Source organism: Ovis canadensis, chromosome X (genome assembly GCF_042477335.2).
Source record: "Ovis canadensis isolate MfBH-ARS-UI-01 breed Bighorn chromosome X, ARS-UI_OviCan_v2, whole genome shotgun sequence".
Taxonomy (NCBI): Eukaryota; Metazoa; Chordata; class Mammalia; order Artiodactyla; family Bovidae; genus Ovis; species Ovis canadensis.
This window is the reverse complement of record NC_091727.1, coordinates 68182946-68197612: the sequence shown is the minus strand read 5'-3', so window position 1 is coordinate 68197612 and position 14667 is coordinate 68182946. Positions and strand designations below refer to the sequence as shown.

At 38.3% G+C, this 14667-nt stretch overlaps 1 protein-coding gene across 3 annotated transcripts in view; it reads left to right on the top strand.

Annotated features, from left to right (window-relative positions):
- Positions 1–12603, top strand: part of NEXMIF (neurite extension and migration factor) — a 204595-nt gene extending 191992 nt beyond the window's left edge. For all 3 annotated transcript variants that reach the window (XM_070291840.1, XM_070291842.1, XM_070291841.1), the window contains 2 exons: positions 5145–5270; positions 5984–12603. In XM_070291840.1, coding sequence (XP_070147941.1) covers positions 5192–5270; positions 5984–10359 — 4455 coding nt within the window. In that variant the 5' untranslated portion in view covers positions 5145–5191 and the 3' untranslated portion in view covers positions 10360–12603. The remainder of the gene's footprint in view (positions 1–5144; positions 5271–5983) is intronic.
- The last annotated feature ends 2064 nt before the right edge of the window (positions 12604–14667 follow it).

Sequence of the window (14667 nt, the reverse complement as noted above, 5' to 3'; positions counted from 1 at the left end):
AGAACTAAAGAACAAACAAACAAATGAATAATACACTAGAAGGAATCCATAGCAGAATAACTGAAGCAGAAGAACGGATAAATGACCTGGAGGACAGAAATGTTGGAAATCACTACCACAGAACAGAACATAGAAAAATGTATGAAAAGAAATGAAGAGAGCCTGAGAGACCTCTGGGACAACATTAAACACACCAACATTCACATTATAGGGGACCCAGAAGGAGAAGAGAGAGAGAAAGGACCTGAGAAAATACTTGAAGAGGTCATAGTTGAAAACTTCCCTAACATGGGAAAGGAAATAACCAGCCAAGTCCAGGAAGCAGATAGTCCCAGGCAGGATAAACTCAAGGAGGAACACACAAAGACACATAGTAATCAAACTGACAAAAATTAAAGACAGAGATAAAATATTAAAAGCAACAAGGGGGAAATGACAATATGCAAGGGAACTCCCATCAGGCTATCAGCTGATTTCTCAACAGAAACTCTACAAGCCAGGAGGGAATGGCATGATATATTTAAAGTGATGAAAGGGAAGAACCTACAACCAAGAATATTCTACCCAGGAAGACTCTTCTTCAGATTTGATGGAGAAATCAAAAGCTTTTCCAGACAAGCAAAAGTTAAGAGAATTCAGCACTAACAAACCAGCTTTACAACAAGTGCTAAAGGAACTTCTCTAGGCAGAAAACAAGAGAAGGAAAAGCCCTACCTACAGAAAATAAACCCAAAACAATGGTAATAGGATCATGAAAGTGAAAGTGTTAGTCACCCAGTCATATCTGACTCTTTGCTACCCCATGGATTTTAGCCTGCCAGGCTCCTCTGTCTATGGAATTCTCCAGGCAAGAATACTGGAATGGGTTGCCATTCCCTTCTCCAGGGGAATAGGATCATACATCTCAATTATTACCTTAACTGTAAATGTATTAAATGCACCAACCAAAAGACATAGATTGACTGAGCAGATGAAAACATGTGCATGTATGCACTTCCACTTACCACATTACTCTGCTTGACCCCCCAAATTGTATGTAATTATTTTATATTGTTAGGTTAATCCTATTCCTATTATGGCTTGCAATTGTAATCATCTTTTATTTTTTGTCTGACTATTAATTGTGAAAACTGATAAATATCTTTTACTATTGTGATTATGTAAGTATTACTCACTTAATACCATTGTATCATGATTGGTCAACAGAAAAAATATAGAATTCTATATCACCAAAACTAGCATTTAATAGCAAAACCTGTAATCACTGTTTAAAATCCAGATGCATATCAGAATTATCTTGGAATTTTTTGAAAAATACAAATGCCCAGGTATTTTTTTTTACCAGAGCTCCAGATATGTTTCTATGAAGCAGCCATGTTTAAAAACAACTGGACTATATGAAGATCTTTTACCTTTATCTAGTTTGTTTCATTTTTCTATTTCATAGTCAGTGCTCCCATTTCATTTAGTTTATGTTTTCCAATTTCTCCATCTCTTCTTTTTTCTTTGATGTTCTTTCTCAAGCCTTTATCAATCATAGTAGAAAAGCTTTTGTATACATATATATATGCATAGCTTACGAATATATATGTAAACTTACAAATTTTTACCTAAAAAAATTATGACATTTTGATTCCACTTATTTGAGCTAGTATAAATAGAATGCTATATTACTAATTTTTATTTATTTTTTCTTTTTTTTTAAAGTTTTTTATTTTTTTAATTTTAAAATCTTTAATTCTTACATGCGTTCCCAAACATGAACCCCCCTCCCACCTCCCTCCCCATAACATCTCTGTGGGTCATCCCCATGCACCAGCCCCAAGCATGCTGTATCCTGCGTCAGACATAGACTGGCGATTCAATTCTTACATGATAGTATACATGTTAGAATGCCACTCTCCCAAATCATCCCACCCTCTCCCTCTCCCTCGGAGTCCAAAAGTCCGTTATACACATCTGTGTCTTTTTTCCTGTCTTTCTAATTTTTTAAAAATAGATATGCAACAAGAGACAGAGGTTAACTATATAGCACAGGGAACCATAGTCAATGTCTTATAATAACCTATAACAGAAAATAATTTCAAAAACAATATATGTGCTTATATATAAAACTGAATCACACACAAAAAACAATTATATTTTTGAAATTTTGTCATGTTTATCTTTTTACCAGTTTTTCTTTTTTAAATTTAAATTTATTTATTTTAATTGGAGGCTAATTACTTTACAATATTGTATTGGTTTTGCCATACATCAACATGAATCTGCCACGGGTGTACATGTGTTCCCAATCCTGAACTCCCCTCCCACCTCCCTCCCCATACCATCCCTCTGGGTTATCCCAGTGCACCAGCCCCAAGCATCTTGTATCCTGCATCGAACCTGGACTGGCGATTCGTTTCTTATATGATTATATACATGTTTTCAATGCCATTCTCCCAAATCATCCCACCCTCTCCCTCTCCCACAGAGTCCAAAAGACTGTTCTATACATCTGTGTTTCTTTTTCTATTACCAGTTTTTCTAAATGTCCTATGGACATCTAATAACAACTTATGAAATACAAAATTTTGAATATATTTGTGTAGCATATGATTAACATAAATTAATTAAATGTAAATCTATTATATTTAGATTATTAATGACATCATTCAAGATGCTTCTATTCTTGTTTTTTCTGCACTTGATAAAATAGTCCCTGAGCAATGTTAATATGTCTCACTATGATTATATATTTTTTCTTTTCACTTATATTTCTTCTTATTTTTGCTTTTGTATCTTTGTTTCTGTGTTGTTAAGATTTCTTTGCTGTTAATGGTTTATGATGTCTATCTTCTTGGTGAATTATACCTTTTATTATACAAATATTCATCTTTGTTTCATTTAAAATAAATTAATTTTTAAAAAAGAACAATGAAAAAATAAGGAAAAGTGTGTTATATGGAAGGAAAGTGTCAGGCCTATGATTCTGTCGCAGTTGTTTAGGCTGACTGGAGTAGGGAGAGACTCATGGCAACTCATGAAGTTCCTGAAGCCTAGAATGCCTTTCTCTCCTCTATTATTCCCCATTCCTACTCCCTGGAACAGCATCCTTCAAGGTCCAAATCAAATGCTGCTATTAGTGAATCCTTCACTGATTTCCCTCCTTTCTAGAAGTGGAATAATTTATCTCTATTTTGAACTCCTATAGAAACTTTTTCCCTCTATTTCAGTGAACAAAATATATTTATTAGTATTTGTCTCTGACTTGTTTTCTCCCATAAATTCTGAGCAACTTGAGAGCAAGGATCTAGTCTCAGTCAACTACCTTTTCCACTGCAGTTTCTGGTACACCACCATGACCATAGGTAGTACATAGTAAATTTGTTGAATTAATTTAAACTGGTACCCCAGAGATTAGCACTACTCATCCCAAAGGCTATGTTGTCCCAGATCCATAGGCAGAAACATGAATTACTTTCTTGCCTTATTTTTTCCCAGTTGGGAAAGGCCAAGGACAGCCACCAACACAATTGTAGGCATGGGTCATCTAGACTCTGAGACCTGAGCCCTAAAGGCCTTTGGGGAAGAGCATAGCAATCTACTAGGACAAGATCTGTGAGCCTTCTTCAGACCCAACTGAGGGAAGGTCAAGTAGGAGAGACTGCTTTTCCACTTTAACTGAGCATTTTCTTGCTTCAAAATACCTGTCTCCATGCTAATGTTATATCAGTGCCATTACACTGCATGATTTACCATGGTCAGCAAAGCAGCTTGTACATTATTCCAAACGTGATAATCAATTTCAGCTCAAAATAGATTTTAATAACCCCATAAAATTTGTTATCCTAAAATGCTGATCGACAGGGAAGAGTTAAACAAGTGCAGAGATGTTTGTATTGCAGGCATAAAAAATTATAATCCTTCTCCCAAATCTTTTTTTATAAACAGCCAAGGTATAAATTAAAATGTGTGAAAATACACGCCTTTAAGTTGTGTCATTTAGAGCTGAGATCTAAAGTCATAGGAATGGACTAAAGGATTTTCTGCTCAGGGTTTAGCCTTCTGATTCTGTAGGGGGAAAAAAGGCCCAAATAATAGATAATCATTGTTAATATATATGATAATATCTCTATTAGTATCTAAGTCAGTATCTATGATACTCAGTTTACCCTTTTGAAAAAAATTAAGGGAGTAAGGGAGCTCCCTGGTGGTCTAGGGGTTAGGATTCAGTGCTTTCACTGCCATGGTCCAGATTCAATCCCTAGTGGGAAAACTGAGATCCCAGAAGCTGTGTGGCATGGCCCAGAAAAAGAAAACAAATAAGAACCTAGCAGAGCCAAAATTACAAGATGATTATAAGTACAAATGAGAGAACTTCTGTAACTGTATCCAGCCTAGCACCTAGTGCTCCCTTCCTCTCCCCTTCCCAACTTATCAAACTCCCATACCAGTCTCCACCTCTTCTCTCTTTTGCCAAAGCATATTATCTCTATTCTCAATACTTTTTTGCATTTAATTCAGAACAATGAATCCTGGGTGCTTGGTCAGATTTTTTCTGAGGAGAAATTTATATTCTTAGGAAAACAGCATCCCAGAGTAAAGTTACAGTGGCACTTATATGTTCCATGATTCTTGTTGTAGTATACTTGTTCCAGTATTCTTGTTGTATCTGACAAGATTAGACAATTCTTGATAATTAAGTGCATTGCTCCTGTATATATTTCATGATACCTTAATTTTTGCTAGTAATATTTGTCTGAAGCAGCTGTTCTTTATTTCATTACTTGAAAGGGGATATAAGTATACATTAGTAATCTGTGGAAACATTTTTACAGCCTTGTTTTGGCCAGGGGTTGGAAGCGGTTAAATGTGTTACTATCTGAAGGAAGATGTAAGTTTGCCTGCTTCCTCAGACTTCTGTTTTAATAGTATGGTAGCCAAGAGGGGATAGAAGGATCTAGAATGTATGAATGAAGTGTGAATTTCCAAACTGACTTATATAGTATGTATAAGCTATGAAACAAAAACAATAGTGGCTATGAAGCCAGTCTGAAAACAGGTAAATTCCAGTAAAGCTTTTAAGACCTCTCTAGCTGAAATAACTTTAAAACAGAGAAAAAATTTAGTGACTGATATTATTATGTATTTGAAATGTGCAGGTTGGACAGCATTTGGACTTGGAATGAAACAATAAGAGGTTCCATTCATGGATAACCAACAAGATAAGGCTATTGTTGCCTCAACCAACGGAGAAAACACTATGATTAATGGGGTCAAGGAAAATGGTAAGGGAATTTAATTATAGTATGCATTAGCTCTCCCAGTAGTACTTTGTTATTGCTATAGATTTTCAATATCCACAGAGCAGGGGCAAGTTAAGTCTAGGATACCTCTGGGATAGGTGTTAATCCTAAACTTTATCCCATCAACTCTGGGATATGGGACTAGACTGGACTGGACCAGAAGGGTCTCTAGGAGGTATCTAATCCAACCCCTTTGCTCTCTGAAATCATCTCTATCAAATGAATACTTAGGTTCCCCTAAATTCATAGTGAATTAGAAATCTGCTTTGATGTGAAGTTCGAAATGTCTAGATTCCGTAGAAGCTTCCAAAACAGAGGTAAGTCTGAAGGATAGGAATATGCCTTAGAGTTTAAAAATCATGAATATATCCCATTTGAGCATTTTCCCACCCTGAAAGCTTTGACTTTCCAATTGATCAAGCAATCCATTTTCCCCTTATTTCTGAGGAGAATGTTGTGTGTGTCTGAAGAAAAAGCTGAACCTAAAGAAATAATTACTTTATACTCTCATAAATGTTCAGTACAAAATCAGGGTCATTCTTTAACTTTGTAGTTTCTAGTTCTAAAGTTAGAGAAGCTGAAGCTTACCTTTTATACATTAATATCAAGTACCAGAAACTGATCAAGGGAAAGAGTTAATGAGTCTGGTCTAAGATCTTTAACTTTATTTCTGTCATTTTCCCCCTTTTCTCTAGATTCAGAGGACCAGGATGTGGCAATGAAGTCATTTGCAGCTCTAGAAGCTGCTGCACCAATCCAGTCTATACCAGTGGCTCAAAAAGAGAACCTGATGTACCCCAGAGGTCTCCTGCCTCTGCCCTCTAAGAAGCCCTGTATGCAGAGCCCTCCCTCTCCTTTGGGCCTGATTGAAGCACCTGAGCACGCTGCTAATAGTGCTTCTGTGAACGCCATCTCCCTTACATCTGGTGTTGCAAAGGGCCTGAACACATGGTCATTGCCCAATGAGTGTGAGAAAGCTCCATTTGCCATAATGGAGCCTGCAGGCATGTCAGCTCTGAATGGGGACTGCCTCATGCAGCCAAGCCGGACTTGCCTGGGCTGCTTCATGGAATCCAAGGATGCAGTAGATCCTGAGCCAGGGATCAGTCTAAAAGTCAGTGATCTAAACAGGGATTATGAAACCTGTGCAGTCTCTGATATAGGGATTCAGTGTATTAATGCTGGAGAAAACATGAAATACGGAGAACAGCTTCTCTCAGATCAGCTCCTAGGCTTCCCCTTGCACAAATCAAGGGCAGGAGATAGACGAGAAGCTGAGAAACCTGACATTGACTTGGAGGACCCAGGTCAGAAAAGTTATTATGAGGCATTATTGTTAGATAAGTGCAATACAGAAGAGGCTTTGCTGGCAAATTCCAATCAGGATTGGGGTTACTTTGAGACTTTCATTAGTGAGAGTAAGATTGAACTACTTGACCTCTGTTCCAAGAATGAGCTGTCTGTCAACCTCTTCTCTGAAGAAGATGTGGATAACTACATGTTTGATGATGATGAGTCAACACTGGGAAGTGATGTCTGCTCCCTGAAAATTCGATATGAGTCCTTCCAGGACAATGTTCGAGACAAGACCACCCTTTTGATGCAGGAGGATGCCCAGTTCAACTTTTTTCCCAGTGTCTTTACTACATGCCCCAAGCGGGAGTCTAAGACTGGGGCCCTGAAGCAAAGTAGCGATTTTTCCCAATTCAAGGTCCCTGATGTGAGCATTATCTGGGGGGAGGAAGATAAAAACCTGGACAAGAAGAAAGGCAAAGAAGAAGGCCAGGAAGAAAAAGGTACAGAGAAAAAAGATGGGAAGGATAATGATGAAAAATCTGCCTTAAATAAACCATGCAGTGGAACTGAAGTAGGGCAATTTAAGAATCTAAAGCAAGGCCATCTTGCCAATTCCTTGGAGGCATCAGGGAATTTCAGTGATGGTAGTTCCTTCATTGAGGTCTCATTTGATACCATGGGGGAGATCAAGGACTGTAGCCGCTATATGGCTCGGGACACTAATTCTGGCAGCTCCTCCTCCCAGCAGAACTATGGGCTACGAGCCAAGAGAAAAGTCAGGTATAGTGAAGATTATCTGTATGATGTTGACTCACTAGAGGGTGAAAAAGTAAATGAGAGGAAGGAATGGCTGCCAGGTGGTTCTATAGAAGAAGATGATGATGAATGGTGTCCCAAAAAGAGAAGAAAAGTAACCCGTAAGGAGCCCCCTGTTATTATCAAATATATTATCATCAATCGTTTTAAAGGTGAGAAAAACATGCTGGTGAAGTTGGGTAGAGTGGATGCCAGTGAAACAACAGTTAATTTGAGTGAAAATCAGCTCAACAAATATGCCAAGCTGGCTCCCTTGAAGGGCTTCTGGCAAAAGAAGAAAAAGCAGAGAAACAGCAATGCAGACTCCAGCAAAACATCCTTATGCCAAAAGCAAAGCTTTGAACCAGGTAGCTTTGAGATGTCATTTCTGCCACCTGCTCGCAAACGAAAATCTAAACTTGGAAACAGGCACAGGATTCAAAGAATCCCATCCATAGAAACGTCAGCAAGTGGTAAGCAGGTTTCATTCTGCAATGATGAGAGGCAAGCTAATAATCGTAAAGAAGATGGAGGCCTGAAAGGCACACTGAAGTCAGCACCTCTGGCTGCCCCCAGCTGTGCAAATGGATCACATTTAAATGATATCACAGGTCCTGACTCAGAGAAAGTCAAAGCCCAAGATGGTCAGTTTAAGGCACCAGAGAGGAAAGTGCTTAACAAAATCAAATTTAAAAGTGAAGCCAGGTTAAAATCCAAAAAAATCAAAGCTGGGCAAGAAAGCAAGCCAGTTGTTCAAATGAGCCCTCTTTTGGAAAACCAATCCTCCAAGGCTAATTCAAAGAATGAAGCTATTGCTGGGACCTCAAACAGTTCTCATCTATCTGAATTTCATGAGACAAAGGTTGCTAAGAATTCTACTTTCCTACCAACCAGCTGCTCTTCTGAAATGCCTCTATCATCTGCTCATGTTGCCAACAATATACCTGTTATTCCTGGAGGGTATCTACAGACATTGTTAGATGCTTCTGACTTGTCAAATAATACTGGTATCTCATACTTCAATCATCATTCTCCAGAGCAAAATGAAGACAGGCTCACTCAAACAGAAAAATCATTTGTACCTCTCCAACCCTCCCAGGACTGTGTGCTTTCCTCACCTTCCGAGTCTGAGCTACTTCAGTCATCCCAAAACTTCAAAATGGAATCAAGCAGCTATGGAGATGTGTGGCACAACAAACCTACTTCTGGCTCCCAGGAATTCATGGGTGAAGTCTCAAGGGAGATAGTTCCAACCCAGTCCAGTGAATTTGGAGTCTCCCAAGTAGTCTCCATGGAAAATAGCCTCACAGCTACAACATACAATCCAATCTGTCTCAATAGTGGTGGCAGCAGTTGCAACAAGGTCATATATACCTCTGTGCAAGACACCCAGCTCTCATCTGATGACTCTTATCAATTATGTCACTTTAATAATGGAGAGGTCTGCTTTCCTTTCCAGCAGGGTCCAGTCAATATGGACAATGTGCGGCTCTTTAGCTTTGATTCCATTGCCCCACTCTCTGTCAACTCAAGCAACTATTGCTCCTTAAGCTTGAAATCTTGTGAAAAGGATGGTGATGATGATATTGCTGATGACTTCTTGGCCCACTGCAGCCCCAAGCTGGTGATACAGCAGAGCATTGATGAGATAGCACCACTAAAGGAGTCCACTGACCTCCTGGATATCTCCAACTTCACTCCTGACAAATTCCGCCACTCTTCCCTCTCAGAGATATCTCCACCTGATACTCCCAGTCTTTCCCCTCAAATTACCAGATGTGAGAATATCAAGACACTAGGAACACTAAAAGGATTTCAAGAGGGTGTCCCAGGAACACTGGGCAATATGGAGAAAATCAAGTGGGACTGCAGTACCCTTTCACGGCAGGTTCAAGTGGATGATGGATTTACTTTACATAACCATCAGTTTCAGTTCCATATGTTCAATGATGAGGATTCTGTCAGCCTACTCCAGAAAGCCCCTTGCTTATCAACATTTAATGATCCATCTAGTCAAATAAGTACCAGCAACAAGATGTCAAAATCAAGAAAGAAAAGTTCACCCAGCAAGAGTGGGGCTATGAACCAAAGTTCTTCTCAGAAAAACAACAGGAAAAAATCCCCCAAAGGCAACAACAAAGGGATTGAAAAACCACCTGGCAAAACCTCCCGCCAGGTCCCTAAGTCAGCAAAGAAAGGGAAATTCATGGCTGCAATCAATGGAGAGAAAATGCAAATTGGCATCAGTTGTGGAGGAAGCCAAATCAACAGCATATCCTCCACAGGGAAGACATTGGCTGAATGTATCCAACATGGCCCTGTGGCCTCTATGAAGATGCCAAGTCAGAAGGGACTTTCTGGAGACTGGTCTTTGGGGAAGGAGAGCAGCCCAGGCTGGAATGACATAAACATGGGCACCAACACCAATAACCTTTTGGATGATGACCAACGGGAATTTCAGGAGCCTTCATATATCTTGTCCAACATTGCCTCTGGTATGGCAGATGTGCAGAGGTTCATGATGGCCTCCATAGAACCCCTTTGGGAACCCATGGAGCACCATGGGGACCCCAATATATTCTACTCCCCTGAGTCCAATAGTCTAAAATTAAAAACCCTCAAAATATTGGCTGGGACACCACAGGAATCTAAGAAAAAGGTCAACAGTGGCTCTCCAGGAGCCACTAAGAATCACAGGTCTATCAAGGGTGTGAGTAAAAGCAATGGGAAAGCAGTGATAGGTGATCCTGGTCGTGCAAGCATGTCTGGTTATAATGAGGACTCTCGCTCTGCCTTCTTTGATAAAAAGCTTAATAACCTGAGCACTTTAGGCAATAATGTACCAACACACAAAAAGTTATATCGTCACAAAACCAGCTCCAAGGCCCTGAGAGAAGAGAAATGTAAGGGAAAGCGTATGGAGCGAGAACAAGTCCACAAGGATGAGGCTGGGACAGCTTCTTTTGAAAAACTGAGGTAATACTGCACCAAAATGGCTGAGATGATGCACCTTAGCTTTCCTACTCTGCTAAGCCCACAGTCCCTCATTTTTTCCCTCTTGAAAGCAAAAGTTTGCATGAAAGAAACTGTCCCATTCCTTTCTTTTTCAAATTAAAACAAAAAGAAAAAAGTGCATGAAAATCCCTATACCTCTAAGCCACCCAAAAGATTGGGCAATTTTGTTGTGGCTTGACGAGGGATAAGTTTTGACAAGGCTACTTTTTCTGCTAGTCAGCATTAATTTTTACTTACTGAGAAAATACAACTAAAATATGCTTTTGAATGATTTGGGGAAGGGAAGGGCTTTGCAGTAAGAAAAATTTTGACCAACAGAATTTAAAAGTTACATAGACCAAAAAACCAATGTGATTTAAACAAAAAGAGCATAATTTAGAAAACAAAATCTCATCATAAGGCAATTAGGAGTGCTTTCTAGTGCCCCCTGCTATTGGTATCTTTTTCTGCATCATACGGCATCTAGTATGATGTAAACAAATTTAGATTGTATGATCCCTTTGTGGGACATACACTAAATCTAACTAAGATGGCATAAATTGTTTGGTTTTTCTGCAGGGATTCCAACTACAATCTCCTAAATGCAGAAACAACATTTTGGGTTTTACCTGTGTTTGAAGAAGAGACTCTCATTTTCCAGAAAGACATTTGATGTTTGTGTTTTATTTCTTTCAAAATATGCCTTGTGGTATGTATGTTGACATGTAAGTGCTTAAAGAAAAGAATTTTAAAGTGTGGGAATAAGTCTTTAGAAGCAAACTTTAATCTGATGTTCTATGTAAAAGACTTTAGAAGTCATACAGTTGCACAAGTAGTTTATGCACTATTTATCCAAGGGGAAATAAAGGAAAACGTTGTGCCAAACTACAAACAGGTGACTGTATTGTATATATTTTTACTTCTATATCAACATTTGGTTGTGAGTATTTGGGGAACTTGTCCCTGTTAATTTAATAGAAACCATCCAGTGATTATTGCTATTAACCACCCCCACTTATGTGGATAGCACCTGTAGATCACAGTGGAAAAATATGTTGTGTTACACAATTTACCAAAACTTAAAGGATACTGTTTGAAATGTGCCAAATTTCCTTACCTCATCTTACATATTCACCCCCACAGTTTAAAGCTCATTAATTAATTTAAAATATAAGAATTCATACCTTATTTTTTAAAATTAAAATTCTACTGTCCGGTGTGGAAACATGAACCATTAAATAAGGCACAATAAAGGTTTGTTTGTTCCATTGTCTAAGGGTTAAAGTGTTGCAAAAGTCTGAAAGTCACAACAGCTAAGTCCATCAGGGACCCAAGTATATGCATTTACAGAAACTTTTACAAGGAAACAAAGCAGCTGCTTTAAAGTTTGTTTTCTAAAAGGAAAATCTGTATCTGAAAATTATTTAAAGTGCAAAGTTATATTGCTGATACTTTATATCTCAGTTTTATATATTTTATAATAGTCTGGGATAAATTATAAAATAGCTATAAAATCAAGACTATGATAAATGAAATACATAGATTGCTTTTAAGTAGTTTCATAAATGTTTTATTCCAGTTTTGTCAGAAATGCACTCATATCATGGCTTTAATGTTAAGTGTTTAATCTTGCAATGCCAATGTCATTTAAAGAAAATGTTAAGGTATCTCAGTTCGATGCCTATGAATCACATACATATATTTGATAAACTGAATAATTCGTAACAACTAATTGAGGCCATATATACTTAGTCTGAGGATGACTAGAGTATCTGATGCCACACACTAAACTTAAATCTCAATCTTTTATATAAATTTTTGAAATCACATTTTTAATTTAGCCCTTTCCCTTTTCAAAAAATTTCACAGCCCCAACATCCCTCACAACTAGCTTTTTCTTCCCTTTTATTCACCACTTGACTTCTAACATTTGATCTCTTTTCCTGGCACAGTTGAAGGCCTGTGTGTCTGATGACTGATGCATAATGGCACAAATGAGATAATGGATATGAAAGCGCTTTGTAGATCGTAAAGTGCTATACAGATATAGGGGATTAATATTATTAATGTTGTTGGTTGTTGTTGTTGTTACTCTTACTATTCTTACTAATATTGTTACTAACCTATTAACTTGTGGATATATAGGCTATGGGTGGGAGGGTGGAGAATAGGTGGGTGGGGGAAAAGGGGATTTTAAAAAAGGGAATATATTTCAAAAGGAAAATTTTAAGCAAAATATGAACCTACCTAGTCATTGCCACCTAAATATATTCACAAACAGAGAAGCAACATTTGAAAGTAGTCAGAGAGAAATGGAAGGAAGCCTGTCACATGTATAAGTATACACACTTGTCCATGATTCCTTTTACCAGCCAGCTCTACTACTTACAACTAGGTAGTAAAATGAACAAACTTTTCTTCTTGATGGTGTGATTGTGTATGTCTGTGGGGAATGAGTGGGTGAAGAGCATTTCGTGAGGCTGATTCAGGCCTATTCCTAGGTTTTGACAGTAGTGTGTGGTGAGTCCTGGAAAATTACTTAATGGGAAAGTACCAGATGTGACATGTCTCCTGCTCTTTAGCAGCCATTCAAAAGGAAAAATAATCAAATGGGAACATTTTCTTCTATTTCTCCACTCTGATAGCTAGCTGTTTTTACTAAATGCTATGGCTGGTTCCTCAGAACTGGTCTTTGTTTTGTTTTTATTTTTCTATTTTCCAGCTGAATTTAGTTTGGAATCACCAACTCTGCCTATATTCTGATCCCCAAGACTCCAAATCTCAAAGTCACCAGCTTACAGGAATGGAGTGCTCTCTATGTAATCTAATGGTGGCAATGAAAGAAGGAATAAAGAAAATGTTCCATGAGTACAGTATGTTTTATAAAAATAACTATGGGAGCAGTTGTCCCACTTTTCCTCAGTATCAGTTCAGGTTTGGAAAATGGGGTGAGGTGGGATAGAAGGACAGCCTAAAACTGTTGGAAACAATTTCCTTGTCAGAACTTGCTATCATGAATCCTTTGGAATGGATACTCTTTCAGTCGCTCCTATGGAGCCCATTAGGAGCCTAATCTAGGACATGGTTTATCCCTTTCTCCGAAAAGAACTGCCATTTTAAAGTACCTTTTTTTCTTGGCCTACAGTTAATTTTATGTTTTTAAGGTTAAATTAGTGGCTTATAACCAATTATTTTGTACTGAAAGATAACAAGGAACCGAGTTTGAGAAATGAACAATGGGATTAGGCAGAAGATGATTGTTCTCTAAATTGCATTCTATATCCCTCTCAGTATATCATGTTCTGAGGTCTTCAGTTTGGGAAGCTTTGTTGGTCTTGTCTCTGCTCTCACAATCCTTTGCTCCCTCTAACAACATAATATGCCTGACTTTTGGAGATTCCTTATTTAACCAGCTGCCTTAGTGGAGTGAGGACCAGTGACAGAAAGGTAGTGTTTTTACCCTATCATAGATATTTGAAATCAGCTATATGGAATTTTCCTGGTCTGAATTTCCTGATTGCCACTCCCTTCTCTCTTCTAAGAAGCTTCTTCTTATAATTCCTCCCCCAATAGAATCCCCTTTAATCTTTTCTTTCCTGGGAGTGATATTCTCCATTATTCTCCTTACTTAATTCTAGTTCTTGATATTAAAAATGTTCTTCTTTTATAATCTTATATTCCACCTCCCCAAGGTGTCAGACTATACGAACTTTAGCCAGGCTACTTTCTTATGGAAGTTCAAAGGGAAACTTTCATATTCTTAATTACTTTTCATTGCCTTGGCTACTTTCAAATCTAATTTTAAATGCAGATACACATGCACACACATGCAGAATTATATTACATGACTAAGGAAAGTTGGAAACTCCTTTTCCTTGAAGATCTATAAGGAAAGATCTGGTCCCTTTCTGCCCTGGTTAGTTGTTGGACTATGAGGAGCAGGGTGCTGAAATAGTGGCCTTGACCAATGTTCTTTGAGACTCTCAGCGTTATGTTTGGTCTTTGATAACGGAGCTGAATCCATGGCCTCTCCAGTGTCTCATATACCAGCTTCCTCACAGCTCTCTCTTCTGACTTGTTACTTTGTGTAGTTATGTGTTAAGGCCTTACCTCTTCCTCAGTGTTTTCAAACCTCCGGCACTACCTTGACCATCACTTCATCACATCTTCCTGAAGTCCTTGGTGCTAGATGGACTTTTGTGACAACTTTCACCTTCTCTGACCTTTTCCCTTGCTTCTTAAGAAGCATCTGCGTGTGTACAGGCAGAATAGGGAGGGGGCAAGTGTATAAAGA